Genomic DNA, 15,733 nt, shown 5'->3' on the forward strand with positions numbered 1-15,733 from the left:
TATATATGAATGTGACACTAATATCTCCAATTTTCAATTATTTTCGCATGTTTAAGAGGAAGTGTGGAAGAAGTGATACCATTACATTATTAAGGGGCTGAACATGATGTTAGCCGGCATCAGAACTGTCATCATTCAGATCAAGACCCGAAAAAAACATGAAATTGACACTAATGTCAGTTTGTCTTTTTGTTCATTTATTACATATCCTAGCTGAAATACCCATTCCTTGTATGGAGGCTGTATTTGAAACTCAACGCCTGTGGGAGTTTTTCTTTTAGGCTCAGGTCCGTTTTTCAGAACTGGTATCTGAAAATTAAAACCGTCACGGGTTACCATCATTTCCTGTTATTTCTTTCCTTTATTTTCTTTTCCATTTTGGAATAGGTAAAAAGGATTTGGATGAAGGAGAGGAAACGAAATCACAAACAAGAAACAGAAAGACAAAACAAAGCAAAGAGTAAACTATGTACAACTCAACTATCGACTAATAAATTTTCAAGGTGACATAATCATTGAATTTGACCCTAATATATTCTAATAATAAATGATTACTAATCAAGTCGAAATTATCTAAATTGTATCTAATCTGTCCTATCGTTTCCTACCTCTGTTTGATACTTTTATTTATTTAATCCTGATCCTATAAATGTTCAGTTAGTTACTTATAGCTATCTAGCTACTACTATTTTAAGGTATATATACAGGGTGTAACAAAAATATTCCTTCTATCCTTCAGTCAGTGTTCTTCAGAAATACATAGATAACAAAATTATCTTCGTAACTTAATTAGGGACTGAGTTATTCAGGTTTAAATTAAGTCACATTAAGAAGCGACCAGAATGTGACTATTTCACACCATTAAGCAACTCAATGGCACTTTGTAACGATGCATTCCCCGACATATGTCATATGAACTTTTTTGCATGTCTATCCATAAGGAATCCACCTCTGAAATTTTGCCGTACCTTCTTGTTACACCTGTACATATGTCTATATTATTATTATTATTATTATTATTATTATTATTATTATTATTATTATTGGTTATTTATGCTTCAATTCTTTTAATTTTCTTATGCTTCAATTATTTATTCTGTTCCTTATTTATTGTGTTTATTTTCTGCTTAGATGTTTATTTAGTGTTTAGTTTTTGTTAATGTATTTTTTATTCTGTGGACTTCTTTTTCTATCTTCAGGTTTTCTCTGTATGAGCTTAGTTTTCACCTGCTATTTAGGGCTTCTCTCCTGTGATCATATTTAATTCTTACACTATTAATTCACTGGTTTTTCCCTGTGTGTTTTATTTAATTTTGTCCGTTTTGCACTAAGAATACTAACTTGACACTTAATCCACATTCACCAAACCACACTAAGCCACACTAAACTACACTAGTCTATACTAATCCATACCGCTTTACTCTTGATAGTTCCTTGAGTCTTCGTTTATTGAATGCTCTCGTGGTTGCAATAGATTTTCTCCCAGTGACACAGGTATGAGGTAGAGGACCCACTCAGAGTACTTAGGTGGACCCTGGTCCGAGGTATCCTTCCACCTGTACCGATGTAGATCATTCTCTATTAACAAACTGTTGAGACATTCACAAAGTCAAACTTGACTCCTATTGGGATACAGTCACAGCCAACATGGACACTGTCACATCAGATGAACCCGCCACCCGAAGGAAAGACACACTTCCAAAAACACACTCTAGTGCTTCCGAAGTTCCGTTCCAAGGCACATATGCCTGGGGAAGCACTAGCCCAACCACACTCGTCCTACCCGGCAGATATGGAGTTCCTATATCTTTCAGGAGACATCTTGAGGTCTCCGGTATAGACGAGAAACTGGGTTCCATTCATTCTTCCACATTCATTATTTTCCTTATAAGTTTTTCTCTATAGAATTGTTTTTTTTTTTTTAGTTCCGGGTAAAAGTCTGTTGTTTTCTATAAGAAATAGTAATCTTTCTCGCTTCTCATTATATCACATATTGTCTTGTCTTCTGTTCACTCTTTCCTTAAGAGGCCTCATCACTGCGAAATTAAAGTACCGCTAATTTTACAGTAGTTATGTGATATCTTCAAATAGATAAAAGATAATCGAAAAGTGGAACAAGACCTCCCTAGACAGTATTATTTTGGATGAGATACCGTTATCACGACTGATTATCTGCTTTCGATTTCCAGCCATTTAGAAAATCGGCATTTATTTTCGCGTTTCTAAATAACAGCAAACGAAAAGCTACTATGTGACTCGTAATAACGGTATCTCATGCAAAATAACATCGTCTAGGGAGGTCTTGATCCACTTTTTGATTATCTTTTATCTATTTGAAGATATTACTTAGTTACTGTAAAATTAGCGGTATTTTAATTTCGCAGTGATAAAGACTCTTAAATAACTCGTCAAGCAAGGGACACCAGAGGATATGATGCCACATTTCACGTCCACGTGGTGCCATGTGGTGTCCACGTTTCACCACATTCACAATTTGAATCGCCTTTCGTCTGTATTTTTTGTAGTTAGGTTTCATATGGACCATGTCTGAATGAGTCCTGGACCTGGGTCAAGAAACTTGTTCTATGATTTCTACCGTTAGTATAATATTTTTAAATGTTTGTAACTTATCAGGTTGTGTCCTTTCAATATTCTACATCTTTTTAATTTTTTCTTCAATCTCATGGGCGCTTTCAAGAACGTGTCCTAAAGGTACCGTACCCTTACTTCTTCTTTATTTTCCTCTTCATCCAATAATTTTCCGCTCTGTGTACTGCTATTAAGTTCAAAAACTTGACATCAAGTAACAAACACAGGGCATTGTTGGGGGTTGTGCTCTATGCACCACTTAATCTCATCAGAAGATTTGTTTGTCATGTTATTTTTTTTTTTTTTTTAACAGTCTGTGCACCCATATGCTAGATTCGTAAGACAATGTAGCGCATAGCAGGGTTTCGTGATAGAATTTTAATATTTTGTTGGGCAATTTATATATATAATTTTACCTAGGGATATCAACTTGTTGGTATCCTAAAATAAATATGATTGTATTTAAATCGCACCCGTTCAAGTCATCCACGAGTAAATTTTATTTCATTAGCTATGATGTAAATGTTTCATAAAGTTGTGTTTGTAAATAATATTTAAATGTATAACTCTTCGGAGAAAGTTTTATAACTTTTCCCGAAGAAATTCGCCTTGACATTCTGGCAAAAACATGGAAAAAATATCTAGAGCTTACGATTAACTGTGTGTAGAAACCTTGCCCAGGTAGAAAGCTAGTCGAAACCAAAAAAGTTGTTTTGCAATTAACTGGACTTCTTGTTCTTTAATGCATATTCAAATAGTTCTGTGCTATTAAAAAATAAATACTTAAGTGGAAAATTATTCCTAAATTGACTTTTTGTGGACTAACATGCTAATGGAATCCCATTACTTATCCAATCACTCTCAAACACATATATCCAACACCGTGTCGTGTACGTGACAATAAATCATTATGAACATGACGAAGTATTTTATAATTATTCTGAACTCCAATTGTGATGGAATTTCGGATCTATGAAACATTTGTATAACAGTTCATTAACCTAGTTACAAATTTCGAGAAGAATTAATTTGTAATTCACCATATTCCATTCTCTCAGTAGGTAAACTGACACTTATTTATCTACTACTTATTTTTTTCAAATTTGGAAGAATTAGACATCGTGCTTTAGGACTCATATTGCATATGAATTCAGATTTGATCTCAATATTATTGATTTCTTCTAAATCATCTGAAAATTTGAGCAGTGGTATATAATATTATTATTATAACCAAATTAAAGTATTCTTGGAACTTTTACTTACTATTTTTTCCAAATGTACTGTTTTCCACAATTGGTGTTCAGCCAATAGTTAAATATCCTTTTCCGTGGTAACGCATATCGAGACGTCTTGACAATGCACAAATGCGATCACGTTATAATAGAGAATAAAAATAATAACACAAAATTGCGATGTAAATAATTAGCCGAAATTAGTAATAATATACCAAACATTTACAATTTGCGTGTCGTAAATGAGTGACAATATTTCTAAAAGAACGAGATAGTGTATATATACACGAACATAGTAACCTGAAAATTTTATATTCTCAGGAAAAACTTCAGTGGTTTACTATTTATGATTGGTTAATATTTTATATCATCACATATAATACCTAGTTTACCAATCTTCCAACGGCGTTACGTTTATGTATAATACATTTGTAGAATCGCCTTCTAATAACTGGGTATTGATAATTTGATTATTGTAATTATGTTACTAATATTTCACGTCATTTACTACTTCAGATGAAGATGACGGTTATGGAGAAGACAATATGGTGTATGGTGAGTATCTTAATGTTAACATTACCAAAATACAATTTGAAACTCTACACCCGAAGAAAGTGAGTAGATCAAACTGTCATATAAATTTAATTTGATGATAGTAAAGTGTCATATTAAACTTGTGTATGTTTGTTGTAAATTTTGTGGTCAAAAGACTCAACGAATTAAACTCATTTATCATTAATTATTCCTGCATCACTTTCCCTGGAAACAACTGCTGATTCCTCTGTGTGAGCAGGAGTGAAATGTGCTAGAAAACCATTGAGTAAATAGTGCTCTAATTTGTGCAATACGAACCACGTCAATGCATTCAAAAATATTCTGCTCACGTGTAGCAAAGTACCTCGCAATACCTAATATCCAGCAAAAAATACCGCTTTAAGGCAGATGTGATGATTAGGCAATTTTTTTTTACTTACTTGATTTAATTCTGCTTTTAATAGGTGATATCCGCGCAGAACCTTTCAAAGTGAAAACCTGCTTAGATTCTTTATTAATACTGTACACCTTGCAAAGTGTAAAAAGTTGTCTGTCTTTCACTGACATTACATTTATACCAAATTAATTTTATTTTAGTTTTGTTGATGCATTTCTCGCAATAACTTACGTCCAGTTTGAATTTAACCTACTGGAAACTTTTTGTTATACAGCTTTCAAAAGTAGTCTTGTCTGTGTTTCCAGCAAGTACATAAACTGGAATATCATGTACATAAATAATATAAAAAATTGGAATCTATGACGCAACAGAAAGCTGGTCCGTCACGTTTAACAGTTAAGAAATCAATAGCTCAATTGAAACGTAATTGAAGTTCTCTTGAAGATGATAGATGTGAAAAACTGCGACAATAAAAGGAAAGAGCAAGAAAATACAAAACATGGTATTGGACAATTGGTGAATAAAGGTGCAAGACATAGCTTACGCCATGTGAATATTAAAAGAAAGAGTAAGTTATATTTAACATGAATAATTAAATATGAGAAAGTTTTGTGAAAGATGATTGTTACATTTGTGGAATGCCCACCAGGAAAAATTCAGAGACGAATTTCTTAACAATTTTAGCACCATTTTAAAATGAATAAAACTCACTATGTGCACCAAGTTGTTACTCTAAATAAAACGTAAGTCCACCATTATACGTCAGAATGAACTCAGTTCGTGTGATGAGGATCTTGGCTAGAAGATCGAAACGTCACGTGTAAATGTGTATTTATATTAAATAAGTACAGTCTTGTTCAGCAGTGTGTTAATTTTATAATTTTTTTTATTTTATTCTTTTCTGTTTATATTTTGAATGAATGTCAACTGGTAAATATTTATAAGACAAACCATAAAGTCTCGGATTCGTTTCCTTATCAGATACAATAGACCAATGGTTGCAAAATTGAGGAGCGTCTCCTGAGAGATATGAAATACCAGGAAGAGAGCTCAGGTTACTGCAAAAAATTTACCAGGTCATCATTTTTAAATGCAAAAGTGTCAGATCTTTGAATTGAAAGGAACTGAAACTAAATATTCAGATTCTCTTCCTACATCATATGTGTCTAATAATAGCGGCCAAGGAAGAGAGACAAATATCGGAGGGTCCAGAACACTTCTAAACATATCCAATTCGTGCATGGTGACTGTATCGTGCTGCGGTAGCTCAGTGGTAGAGCGTTCACCTCTGGTATACGGGATCCTTGGTTTGGTCTTCGCTAGCGTCAAGTAAACTTGATATTGGATAAACACTGTACTCATGAGTTTTTGGGGATCATGCTGTTTCCTCTCACTTTCTTCATTCCATCATTTCATTCATTTATAATAATCGCTTTATCATTTCACCTAGCCGACATAAGTGTGGGACGTAAAATTTCATTTGATTTCATTTTTCATTTTCATCGAGATTTAGTGACGATTTCGTCTACTTTTGGTTCGAACATCTACAAAACCAGAACATTATATTGAGCAATTGATTATATAAATGAAAAATTTCGGTGTGGATATCACCATGCCAAAATATAATTACGTGCTCGTTAAAGATAATTACTTGAATTATCACTTAGTGTTACGTTTGTACCAGAGCAAAGCAATCCACGTGGGAAGAACCTATTTTTAAATCACACTTCTCCTTTTACTACGGTTTTCAGACAGCCTAGAAAACAAGGCTAGAATAATTGCTGCATCATCCATAGAAGGAGGAGCTTGGCTTAAAGCTTTACCTTCGTCCCCTCTAGGCCTTCATCTCAGTAATGAGTTTTCGAATAGCTGTTGCGTTACGGTTGGGAGCAAATATATGTGAACATCATAAACGTCAGGCATGTAGGAATCCAGTAGATAAAAAAGGACTGCATGGACTGTCTTGCATAAAAAGTACAGGTAGATATCCCGACACTCAAATGTCAATGACATTATAATGAGAGCACTCATTTCAACAGGTATACCAGCAATAAGGGAGCCAAATGGTTGTAGTAGAACGGATGGTAAAAGACCAGATAGGATGACCTTAATACCTTGGAAGAGAGGCAAATCATTGATTTGGGATTTTACATGCACAGATACTTTCGCTCCTTCCAACCTTCCTTTCTCCTCACTTCAAGCGGGCAATGTAGCCAGTCGAAAGAAAACAGAAAAAAGAAGAAAATACAGTAACCTAACAGAGAAGTACAAATTCGTGCCCATTGCCATTGAATCCAGTGGATCCTGGGGCAAAGAAGCTTTATAAAGGAAGTAGATAAACGCATCATTTAAATATCTGCTGATGATAGAGCAAACACCTTCCTAATTCATAGAATAAGTATGGCAGTGCAAAGAGGTAATGTAACCTCTATATTAAGAACCATACCACCAGGTAAAGAGCTAGAGGAGATATTTCTTCCTGAAAACAACTTTCTTTATGTCATCTGATTTTTTATGCTAGAAGGAGAAGAAATTTGATTTGTATATAAAGTTATCTCTACTATTTGATTTGCTTTAGGATTATTCTGTTTGTATTACGTTTTCACTTCTTGTGTCAAGTTTCCAGATTTTTCTCATACCTATGTTAATGACTTGATGACTAAGACCAAAAAAGAAGTCCAAAATCATTATTTCGGACAACAGTGAATAGTAACAAGACAGATTATTAATGCAGTCAATAACACTCATTTCCAGAATTTCAAACTGTACACTACATGCGCAATAAAAAAAAACTGATTGAGCATCTATTTAATCCACGTATATACACATAGTGAATATTCGAGCAAAATTGAAAAAAATAGTCACAAATTATTTTATGATATGTATGCAATATTCCAGCAATATTTTCGAACTCCACCTTTGTTCTTTTATTATTACAGCTTAAATATCACACTAAAACTCTTCAAACACTACATATACCTATAGAGGAAATTATGATCTGAAATAGCAACATTCTCTCCCAAACAAGATTCTTCGAAGAACAAATCTCAATAAAAAACAGACCTAAAAATACAGTTCAAATAATCATGTATTCAATAAAACATTTAAATGTGAATTTTGGAAAATTTAAAGTAGCAAGACATCAAGGGAAAGAAACTGACTGACCGTTCGTTTACTCCAACAGCCCATTGATCAAATTTAGCCTTCCTAGGCGAAACAAATACAAATTATTTTAAGGTACAATATTGAAATATATCTGTAATGAAAATATAATTTAGACAATAATGTTTTTAAACTATTAACTAGCTAAACACTAGAAAGAAGTTATCAATTAAACTAGTCATCAACTAGGCATATGTTAAATGTATTTTTAAATAGAACTTCCAAGGCATTCATAAGTGTAGCTTAATGCAATAATAATTAATTAATTTAATTTCAGAACGTAGTTCATATTATCGACCGTACAAGATACAGAAACGAAGAGGTAAGTAAATACTATATATCAAATTTAGTTTATCATTTTCAACGTTTTATATCTGTGTAAATTGTCAATATTTCGGTCTCCTATTTAGGTACTTGCAACTGAAAATGAACTTGAGTTGACTTTGGAACCTGAATACAACATATTCCTGGCTATTACGTACTTATTCATGTTGAATTATAGGTAATCACATCTGAATCTAAAGAAAATTATAATACTTTATTGTAATAGAGTAAAAGTTTTTATATGTTTTACATCCTGTGATACTCTTCTTAAATCTTCTGATTAATCATTCTAACGTAAATAAATAAGTGACAAATCATCATGTTGATTTGAAGCATAATGTTTGTTGCTACGACAAATAATTCATATATTTCTACCAAGAATAACACACTTAGTAATACCGTTGTTAATTATAGATGATATATTTGAAAATAAAAATGCACAGGTAATTATAGCATCAATCTGGATTGACACATATCACATAATAATAACTCCTTAAAGTCAGTTGTTAACGATGCAAAATTCAATATAGTTTAGTATCTACTTACATCAGAGAATATACATAAATACTACAACTATTATAAGTGTTTGAGCCATGCAAGTTATTAGGTATGTGTCGTTCAAGAACTTGCAACATCAACACTGGATTCATGCATTAATAACAAAACGTCACATCGTGGAGGACTTAGAATTTTTACTATACATTGGAATGTACACTTTCAAAGAACTTTGATCCTGAGCTATAAGCATCGAAGTTGGAATTTTATTCATTAAAAGATTAAAAAATTGTCGCTAAGTGCAATTTTAAACAAAATGACATAGAGCAAATATCTTGAATATAAATTGAACTTTCAATGAAGTAGATGATGAGGGGATTCATAAACTACGTTGTAAATGGAACGGTTACTTTAATAAGATTTGAGAAAATCAATGGAAAATTAACTTTGTAATAATAATTAGACTACCTTATTTAAAGTGGTTTGTACACTGTCAAAGAAAGCTTCAACAGGACTATAGGATTTGATTTTGTTGAACTCTTTCTTTTACATGAAAATGACGTTAGCATTAATGTCATTTTTGTTTTAAATTCAATAATTTTGTTCAAGAGATTGTCTTTCAATAATGCTCTAAACAATCCAAATTAAGCAATTTCAATAGCAAATCAGGTCCGGGTTAATTGCTGAAAAATGAAAACAATTTTCTTTATGAATCTATTTCTGTTTATTTACTCTTCAAATTGTGTCTTAACATAATGAACAAAACTGAATATCCGAGCTGGAATATTTACATTCTGAGTAACTTTGCTCGTGTAAGTATACAAGATCTATATACTTGCTGTGCCTGCGTGTCTATACTTATCATTAATATTATGAACATAACGTGAAGTATAAATATTAAGTTCATAATTTGTTATAGAGGAGCGTGGGCTATAAATGTTAAGAAAGTCTAATCCTGATGTGAACGATAAATACAGTAGGTAGAAAATATTATTGTTATTGCTTTTTTCTTTGCTTGGCTTTCTGTGTTTTCTTGTGTTTTTGTCTCTTTAAATTACCCATGGTGGTTAAAGTTTTCAGACGTGCTTCAGATATACTGTATACGTAGTATCGTCTTTCGAACAAAGTATTTCATGGCATTGCATAAACATCAAAAGTCAACAATTTCTTCTTGGTAAATTTTTCGATATGGATCGATAATTTTTTCCTTCAGTGTCATTCTGTTAGACATATTCCATATGAAGATTAGACTTTAAACGTTTTGAGAACTAAGGAGAATTTATATCTAACAAGGGAAGTAATTGGGCTCCAACGGGTGAATACGCACAAAAAGGAAAGCATGCGTAATGTTTGCACCCCGGAAGAAAACAGTAAGGTCCTTTTTTCTGCAAGATGGTGTAAACGTCCCCAAAAGCAGAGCAAACTAGAGCCCGTGCTGTAACTACAGAGCGTCTATAAAGTCTGACAGGGCCAGTTTTCTGAAGAAGTGTTGTGTGTATGGAAAAATCGGCGTGCATGTACCCCATTATTTCTAGGGGCATATATTCACAATGAGAAAGTTGTGTCACAGGGTTCCAGAGAGGGTCCAACCAAAATTTTCAAATGGTAAGGGGGTCAAGTAGTATATTGTTGGAAAGGTATTGTGAAAAGAAATAAGGTGAGGCAAGTCCCGAGTCTCAACGCTCACCCTGTACAGAATGGTAAGTAGTCAAAATGTCAACACAGTTGTCATATAAGAGTCTGTGACCACCATTTTGCACAGGTCGCACATACAAACTCGGGACTTGTTTCACCTTATTTCTTTTTACAATACCTTTCCAACGATATACTACTTGATCTCCCTTACAATTTGAAAATTTTGGTGTACCCTGTCTAGGATCTTCCGGGGGACCCTGGGACACAACGTTTTCATTCAAAATATGTGCCCCTAGAAATAATGGAATACGTATGTGCTTATGTTTCCATACATCCAACACTTTTCCTCAAAAATGGCCCGGGGTCAGACTTTATAGACGCTCTTTAGTTATGGCATGCGCTATACTTTGCCCTGCTCTTGCGGACGTTTACATCATCTTACAGATAAACGGACTTCACTGTTTGCTACCGGGATGCTAACATTACACATGCTTTCCTTTCTGTGCATATTCACCCGTTTGAGCCCAAGTACTTTCCTTGTAAGAAGCACCGTACTCTTCTTAAAATAAACTACCCTAATGTACTTTCAATTTGGGAGGACAAAACTTAGTGAAATTTACTGGCGTACTTTCAAAATCAAGTGACGTGTTTTCAGAAAAGTTTAGCGTAAAATATTAAATTCCGAATGCTAACAGAAAGTAAAGAAATAAACGCTAGATTTACCGCGCAAATCTTAATAAATAAATACGCAGTTTTGCTGCCCCATGTTTGAATATTTTATGTCAGCTGTTCTAAATTTTACCAATGAACAAATGTATAAAACATGCTTCAATACTTCTATCAACGTGTACAAAGGGAACCAAATTCTTTCGATACTATTGTTCAATGTTGGATGTGTAAATTGCTAATCTTGAATACTCTTGAAGCTTTCTTTGACAATGTAAAAACAGATTAAAATTTCCTGCTTTAAGCCAGCATCCGCGGAAAGAGGTTTGGTGAAATAAAAGTTTGAATAACGAAGTGCTAGAAGGAATGGATCGAGACCATGACTAAGAACATGAAAATTATTTACCTATCTAATTATGTCCTCCTATTAGTCCTTTTATTTATTAATTAAAACTTACATATTACTCCACACTATACAGTAATTCCCCATCACTGAAGTTTAATTAATGAAGCTGTTGTAGGTTACACTCGTGCTAAAAGTTGGTGATATTTTTGCATATTATATTCGTTTTACGTTTTACAATGATGGAAGTTAAAGTTTTCTATACGTATTGTTGAAGTTAGAACGTTTATTTGAAACCTAGAATGTATAGCTGTTTAATTTGGTATGTTTTGTAACGTTCTGCTTTAAAATTTCAATTTATTGAACAACAGATTATACTTCTTTGGAAAATGCTTAATTGCTTTAAAGAAGGTAACTTAGAAATTCGGTTTAGGTTTTCAAAAAAATATTACTGAGTTTCCTTTACATATGTTTCCTGATCAGAATTCTCTCGCAAACCTCAAATATCAATTTACAGGTAGAAAATCACACTGTAGTACAATGGCTGGTTAACGTAAGGTTTATTATCCCATTCAACAGCGAGACTGTTATGAGACATAGAATAATCTCGTTGAATCTGAACCACATGACCTCCCGTCGAAAAATCGAACCCAGTTATTCTGTGCTGGAGACTATATAGTAACTAGGGAGTTAAGATATTGTAATACAAGTAAGAATGTTTTCTATAACACATTGAACATCGCACATTAGAAAAACGAAAAATACACAAATCTTGATAAATGAATAACTAAAGAACAGTTTTTTGAATAGAAAGTTACCAGGAAAGTAAATAAATACAATTTGACGTATGGTTGAGTCCCATGCTAAACAGTTTTCTCCGGAAAGAATTCTAATTTAGTAAATCACATTAACTCCTCTATTGCAGATACACCTGTACGAGGATATGGGAATTACTACACTGGAAACAATCGCATAAAGAGAGGTACCGTAATTTATTACTCATTGCATCATAATAGATAAAATATCAGTACATGAGTACATTTTATCCATGAGTACATGATTTTGTTAATGCTCACAATTATACTCTATCGTATTTAGTTCCGATAAGTATGATATTTAGTTTCGCTGGATTATTGCAGACTCCGTGTAATAATATGTTGTTACGATTCATCGTTAAATTATGTTTGTTTTGATAGTTATGTCTGAACTATATTACAAACTTGTACTCCCCATGCATGCAAGATGTCGTGCAATACAGGTAAGTATGAACGTTCTAAGTGATTGCAGTTACTATACTTTTATTTGTTTAACTAACACTTAAATCTAAATGTGGTTACATCATGTAAATAGTAGTATGTGGGTTGGCTTTTTAGGTTGTTAAATATAACACTGTCCTAAATATAAGCGGTAATTACTACCTATTGTGAGTTCATAATGCCTAGTTAGTTTTCATTGTATTGATAGGAATAAATACATGTGATTTTTTAAAAAAATAATTGCCTCATATTTATATTTAGTATGGCAGTTGTCATAATAATGAACAACATAGTGGAAGTGATTTTGTATCCTAAATTAATAATTTTAAATTGAGTATACTCTTACTAAGATGAAAGATGGCTTGCAGGAAAACTAGAATAATTCACACTCGATGTAGATATTATGCTTCTTAGGCAATAGTGTTCTTGTCCTAACTTGAAGCCAGACGTCACAAACATTTCTCGTGACCTCGCTTGACGTTATCGTCGTATACCTGCAAAGTAGGGTTTCAGGCAAGTCTAAATAGAACACACTCGGTTGCATTGGAAATATAAGGACACGCTTTGTCACAATAAATTATGAAGTTTTCCCAATATATCCAAAAGTAACAGGATATACGTCGCCACGAATACACGATTAGTTATTCACACTTCTCTGAGTGCAAACCAGAGGTAAATAAAATACCAAAGTATTGATTTTGTTTGTAGATTAATAACACAGTAGATTTCCTTCTCACAGTTAGTCTTGATAGCAGTTATAGTACAAAAACATTGTTCAAGAAGGTTGTAGTATTACCTTTGCTTTTCAAACTCTCTGCAATTAACAACAGCTCAAAAGTTCATTACAGACAGAATGGGACGTAAATGACGTATGTACCTGCGCAGGTGAAGTCCCATAAAATCATTTACCTATCATGCATGGAATCTATAACATGCCATCGTTATTTACAATTATGATTATTTGATTTTCAAACTGTACTATCCATCAATGTAGAAATTATTTTAGAGCAGTGATACATCTCCGTCCCTATTCATTTCTCGATAGATTTCCGAAGAATAACATAGAAAGAATAGCATAGTCATAAACAGCAAGAAACGGTTTACTACTAGTGATTCAGCCTGTCAGAAATACTGTATTTTGTTTACCTTAGTTACAATATTAACCGTCCATTCCAAATATAATCGCTACAGATTTACCATTTCAGGTTTCAATGTTTATCGCCATCTTGAAAAACCTCTTAACATTAATGCGAAATGATTTACTGACATCTTCATCATGGTTAAATGGTTGGTGTAAGCTCCGTTAGCGTGAGAGACTCAGGTTCTATTACCGTTGAGAGATCGTGTTGTTCCAATTCCACATTAACCCATATATGAGCAGAATATTTCTTGTCAGGAAATTAAGTAATATCGTAAACATTGGTAATAAGGGTATATAAGAACCAGAATTAAAAAAAAAACGTTTTATGTATTTCACTACTTAACGAAAAATGCTTGTTGCGAAAACGCAACAATTGATTTTAAGCCATTATTACTCTTGAACTTAACGAACTATCATTAAAAAATAATGCGAATAAAAATCGTTAACCTTACTAAGACATGAAATGCAATTTTAGTTAATATCTGCTTCAAATTAGAACACAACATACATTTCTTCACCAAGGTGAACGGCTATTCAGAGAGAAAAATAACACGCATTCTGAAATAAAAATATTTTACACACAATGGTACTAATGCACAATAACTTTCATTTAAAATATTGATACTCATAGACCAAAAATGATAATTAATATCGTTATTTATCCACTTTATGTGCATTCAATGCCCAAAAATGAATACATAGACTTTGGTTTTGAACTATATATTCAAACACTAAGGATCAAAGCTTGCCGTTTTAGGTTTATTATGAAATTTCTAGATCTAAGAAAGCGAAGAAGCAAAGAATTGCTGATGCTAAAAATTCATCATCCCATGAATAGGTTTCACCTCCTATTTCTAACTTCAACTAATAAATTTATCGCTTCTAGTTTAAACACTTGACCATTAAAATTTTGAAGTCTATCATACTTTCACAATATGAAACAAAACTCATTTTGCTGCACTCAGGAACAGAATTATTTTTGTATTGTATTTATTAAAGTTACATTTAACATGTTTACGGAGTGCAAAATGTCAGTATTTGCAAATTACAATATTTCAAAGTTAGGCCATGCTTATGGAGAAAGGAATGTTGCCCATGTGTAATAAAACGCGGACGCAAACTCAGAGATAATACAAGACATTGGAAAATGTAAAATAATCTTAATATATTTTATATATTTCAGGGCGTTACTACCAACAGCCTCAACAGCAACAGGTTTATCGATACCCTGGTAAATGTATACAGCTTTGATGTATATAATAGATTTTAACTAAAGTAGAAATGTAGTCTTAATTAGAAAATAGTAACTTAATAACTACGATCTAATATTTATCATAACTTTTGCTGTTAATTTAGCACTCAGACTATGTTGTAATACGAAGGTGAAACTTTTAAATAACTTGCTATCATTTTGTCTCGATTTTTTATTAATCTAAAAAATCATTCGATTTATTAAATTTTGAAAAAAAAAAATACTTCAACGACGATTAATATTTTAAACGTAATGTACATTTTCAACAAGATATATATAAGAAGTTTAGCAATGTTGAAGTGAATGCTGAATCATACGTATGTGCGTCCAAGGATGTTAATAGCGTATGCGTGCCCAGTGAAAAGCTGTACTTTCAACCTATAATGACTAACAATTGTATCCAAACTACATTTTACTGAAACTCTCAAATTCATGTACCTGAAAAGTTGTTACACTTCATATGTTCAAACCAACTTTTTTAAAGATCACTAGTATCTCCTTTCCCAATAACTTTGGATTAAATCAGTAAATTTTGTTTTGATATAATGTAGTTGTCTTTACGTTCTCGAAGTCAACATTTAAAAGTAATAGAATATTATTTCAAAGTTACGAGCAAAGGAAGACTCAATATTTATTTTGTAATCTAAATATTTAACGAAGTTTTATCTTATCTATAAACACGTCCTTTGAGAAGGTTTGGGTCGTTA

At 32.7% G+C, this 15,733-nt stretch overlaps 1 protein-coding gene across 1 annotated transcript in view; it reads left to right on the forward strand.

Moving 5' to 3' along the window:
* LOC145683732 (uncharacterized) overlaps window positions 1–15,733 on the forward strand; it is a 61,645-nt gene that overhangs the window by 13,102 nt on the left and 32,810 nt on the right. The window contains exons 4-7 of the mRNA XM_081755252.1: window positions 4,338–4,376; window positions 8,192–8,236; window positions 12,303–12,359; window positions 14,958–15,005. Of these exons, the coding sequence (XP_081611378.1) occupies window positions 4,338–4,376; window positions 8,192–8,236; window positions 12,303–12,359; window positions 14,958–15,005 (189 nt within the window). The remainder of the gene's footprint in view (window positions 1–4,337; window positions 4,377–8,191; window positions 8,237–12,302; window positions 12,360–14,957; window positions 15,006–15,733) is intronic.

The sequence above is a fragment of the Thermobia domestica genome, chromosome 4, assembly GCF_964235325.1.
Source record: "Thermobia domestica chromosome 4, izTheDome1.hap1.1, whole genome shotgun sequence".
Classification (NCBI taxonomy): domain Eukaryota; kingdom Metazoa; phylum Arthropoda; class Insecta; order Zygentoma; family Lepismatidae; genus Thermobia; species Thermobia domestica.